This window comes from Myotis brandtii, unplaced genomic scaffold (genome assembly GCF_000412655.1).
Source record: "Myotis brandtii unplaced genomic scaffold, ASM41265v1 scaffold1214, whole genome shotgun sequence".
Lineage (NCBI taxonomy): Eukaryota > Metazoa > Chordata > Mammalia > Chiroptera > Vespertilionidae > Myotis > Myotis brandtii.
The window spans coordinates 574,328-577,666 of NW_005354231.1; the positions used below are offsets into that span (position 1 = coordinate 574,328).

At 55.2% G+C, this 3,339-nt stretch overlaps 1 protein-coding gene across 1 annotated transcript in view; it reads left to right on the top strand.

Moving 5' to 3' along the window:
* ZFAT (zinc finger and AT hook domain containing) overlaps window positions 1-3,339 on the top strand; it is a 60,401-nt gene that overhangs the window by 50,912 nt on the left and 6,150 nt on the right. Inside the window, exon 15 of the mRNA XM_014533174.1 lies at window positions 3,023-3,150. Within this exon, the coding sequence (XP_014388660.1) occupies window positions 3,023-3,150 (128 nt within the window). The remainder of the gene's footprint in view (window positions 1-3,022; window positions 3,151-3,339) is intronic.

Here is a 3,339-nt window from a genome sequence, read left to right on the forward strand (position 1 = left end):
CCCGGGGCCCGCGCAGTCCCCGCCAGGCCGCGTTTCTGCGGAGCCGCGACCTCTGGTCACTTAATCCTGTTAATGCTTCATCGTCGCCATGTCCCCCTCCTCCTCCTCGTTACTATTCACCAGGGTTCCTTCTTGGCCGTGTTAGAGCAGCCTCAATGGAAATGGGAAATGAAACCGTCATAATGTACCCACAGAGCCCCTCTGCCCCCCAGAGGCGGGTGCTGGCCCGGGGCCCGCGCAGTCCCCGCCAGGCCGCGTTTCTGCGGAGCCTCGACCTCTGGTCACTTAATCCTGGCCCCTGAACGTGCTGTTAATGCTTCATCGTCGCCATGTCACCCTCCTCCTCCTCGTTACTATTCACCAGGGTTCCTTCTTGGCCGTGTTAGAGCAGCCTCAATGGAAATGGGAAATGAAACCGTCATAATGTACCCACAGAGCCCCTCTGCCCCCCAGCTCATTCGTCTGCACTGCCTTCTGCTCTGGGTCCAAGCACGCGCTTTGCATACACGGGCGGTCACGGCTTCCTCTCGCTATTTTACACTGACTAGCACGGACATGCCGCTGCCTTTTGGTCTTCCTCGTTGTCATTTCTAAGGCTCTCCGTGACACAGCCCCGGGCACCAGGCCTCTCTTGTTTATCCACGCTCATGCTCCTGCGGCTCAACGTTGTGGGGGTTCCAGGCTTTTCTTGTATTGCAATGACAGAGACTGCTGTGGCAAGCATGTTATAAGGGGCCTTCTTTAGGTTACCCCAAAATATTTACCGAGTCCTCAGATGACTTATCCTGAAAAGGAAAAACCATCCAGAACATTCACACTAAAGAGGATGGATGGGTGGAGCCTCTCCCATCATTGAGAAGTTTGGAGTTCCTTTGGCTGCTTTTTTCAATAATTAGTCATGTATTCCCACTGGGGAGGGTTTAGCGCACACCCTGTTGCCATACAGGGAAATGCCGTTGTACTTAAGTCTGCGCTTTGTGAATTCAGCTGAAAGTGGGTGCAGCCTGCGGGATTCCAGCTGCTGCTCTTTCCCGGAGGTCAGAAGTCCAGGACGGGTCTCCTGGGGAAAGTCAGCTTTGCCAGTGAGTCTGTATGCAGCGGCTCTGGTGGGAATCCATTTCCTGGCCTCTGCCAGCTTCTAGGGTCAGCCCCTCCCTTCACCTTCAGAGCCCACGATGGCCAGCAGCCTCATGTCCCAGTGCTGGGGCCTCCCCTCCTCCTCCCTTCTTGGAGGGGCCCTGGGGGTTACATTGGAGTCCTCACCCCTCTCCAGATCCTTAACAGCATCCCCTCTCTGAAGCCCTTGCCACAGAGGGTGGCATTCCCGCTGCAGCGATAAGGATGCCAGTGCCTGTGGGGCCGTTCTGCCGCCTGCAGTGCCTGTTTGTGGGATTCGAGCCTCAGCGTTTTCACCTGAGAAAACTCCCCTCCCGGGAGGTTCAGGCAGTGGCTCCGGGTCGAGTGAGCCAGCGCGTTCCGGCCTCCACTCCCCAGCCCGGCGTCCAGGCCGTCCCGGGAGATAGATTATTGAAAATGAAATTGAATTTCCAATCATATCAGCCACCACAAAGGAGCACGCGGACTTCAATGCCTGAAACTCCTCCAGAATATATTGCGTTCCCCAAAGAGCGAAGGATGCCACGCTCGATTTTGAAAATTGCTCCTGAAATTCTGTTCTGCCTGGTCATCGGGCCTGATGGGGAGATGGTGGTGTGGGGTGTGCTGTTCTCAGGGTGGGCGCTGCTCATCAGCCCTGCAGGGAGGGTCACCCAGTTGCCGCCTCACCTTACTGTGCCTGGCCTATAATGTCGTGAAGTGAGGGAGGAATTAATTTCTCTCAGCTCCTGGCAGAGTTACACCCTTGGTCTAGATTACAGACTTCCACTGGTTCTTTAATTAACATTGCTGTGGCCAAGGTGGAAGTTTTAATTAATGTGGGGGCATTATTATATTAATTTTAATTTAAACGTAATGTAAGGATGTTTTCCTCCCTCAATTAGTTTTCTGTAAGGAATCTTTTTTGTTGCTGTCAATCCTCACCTGAGGATATTTTTCCCATTGGTTTTTAAGGGGGGGAGGGAGGGAGAGAGAGAGAGAGAGAGACACATTGAGTGGTTGCCTCCCACATGTGTACAACCAAGGGCCAGGGATGGAACTTGCAGCCCTGGCACGTGCCCTTGATCAGGGGGGAACTGCGACCCCTCAGTCCAGAGCCGAGCTTCTGAGCGGCCAGAGCAGGAATCTTTCATTTCACGTGAACGCCTGAGTGTAGCCTTGGGTTTGCTTTTGTTCGTTGCTTCATTCTTGTCTTTATAGAACCAGCATCAGTTTCATCAAGAAGAGGAAAAGGTGACGAGTCTCACACCTCGGGGAGTTTTAAAAAGCGATCTAGGAAAATAGGATTTTAATAGATGGTTAATAGACGATAACAAAGCTTTATTATCCTCTGGCCATGAAAAAGCAGCTCATTAGGTTTTGCCTAAAAAGAGGAGATCGCGGACCGTCAGGAAATAGCGTCTCTCGGAGCCGCCTCTCCTGGGGTGCGCTCGGGGTGGAGGAGTTGGCGTCGGTGGCTCTCGCTCTGCTAACCCCACCCTCGCCCTGCTGACCCCACCCTCGGTATAAAGTCACCTCGGTCACTCACAGTGTCTCAGGCAATGAACACGTGGTGTTGTTTGGGGAATAGCGACGAGAAAAAGAATCTGTGCAGACACAACCCTCATAGGTCTGACTGTCTAGCACATCAACAACAACGTATCTTTAAAAACATATATTTTCAACCCGTGGCTGGTTGAATTGCGGCTGTGGACCCCGTGGCTATGGGGGGCGGACAGACTCGAGCACTCTGCAAGTGCTCACTCAGTGAGTGGGAAAAACACATCACGTTTAGAAGCCTCTGCCCCCAAAAGCATGCCCGTGGCTCTCCCGTTCGGCGCCCGGGGAGCTGGGATCGTACATGAGCACCCTCCTCCTCCTATGTGGGGCAGGAGGGGCTCCCCCATGCTGACCGCCTGCCTCTTCCTCCGCGCAGGCGGCCTGAAGTGCCCCGTGTGCAGCTTTGTCTACGGCACCCGCTGGGAGTTCAACAGGCACCTGAAGAGCAAGCACGGCCTGAAGCTGGTGGAGACGGAAGGGGAGCCCAAGTGGGAGGTGAGGCTGCCGAGGCGGGGCCGGCCCGACCTTCCTCCGCGCAGATGTGTCCCAGGCACTGGGTTCCTGGCTGGGAAGCCTGGGCACCTACCTCCGCACATCCTGTCTCCTGGCCGCGGGGCGAGCCCGGGAGGCCCTGCCTGTGAGCTCCTCCTCCTCCTCCTCCTCCTCCTCCTCCTTCATCCTCCT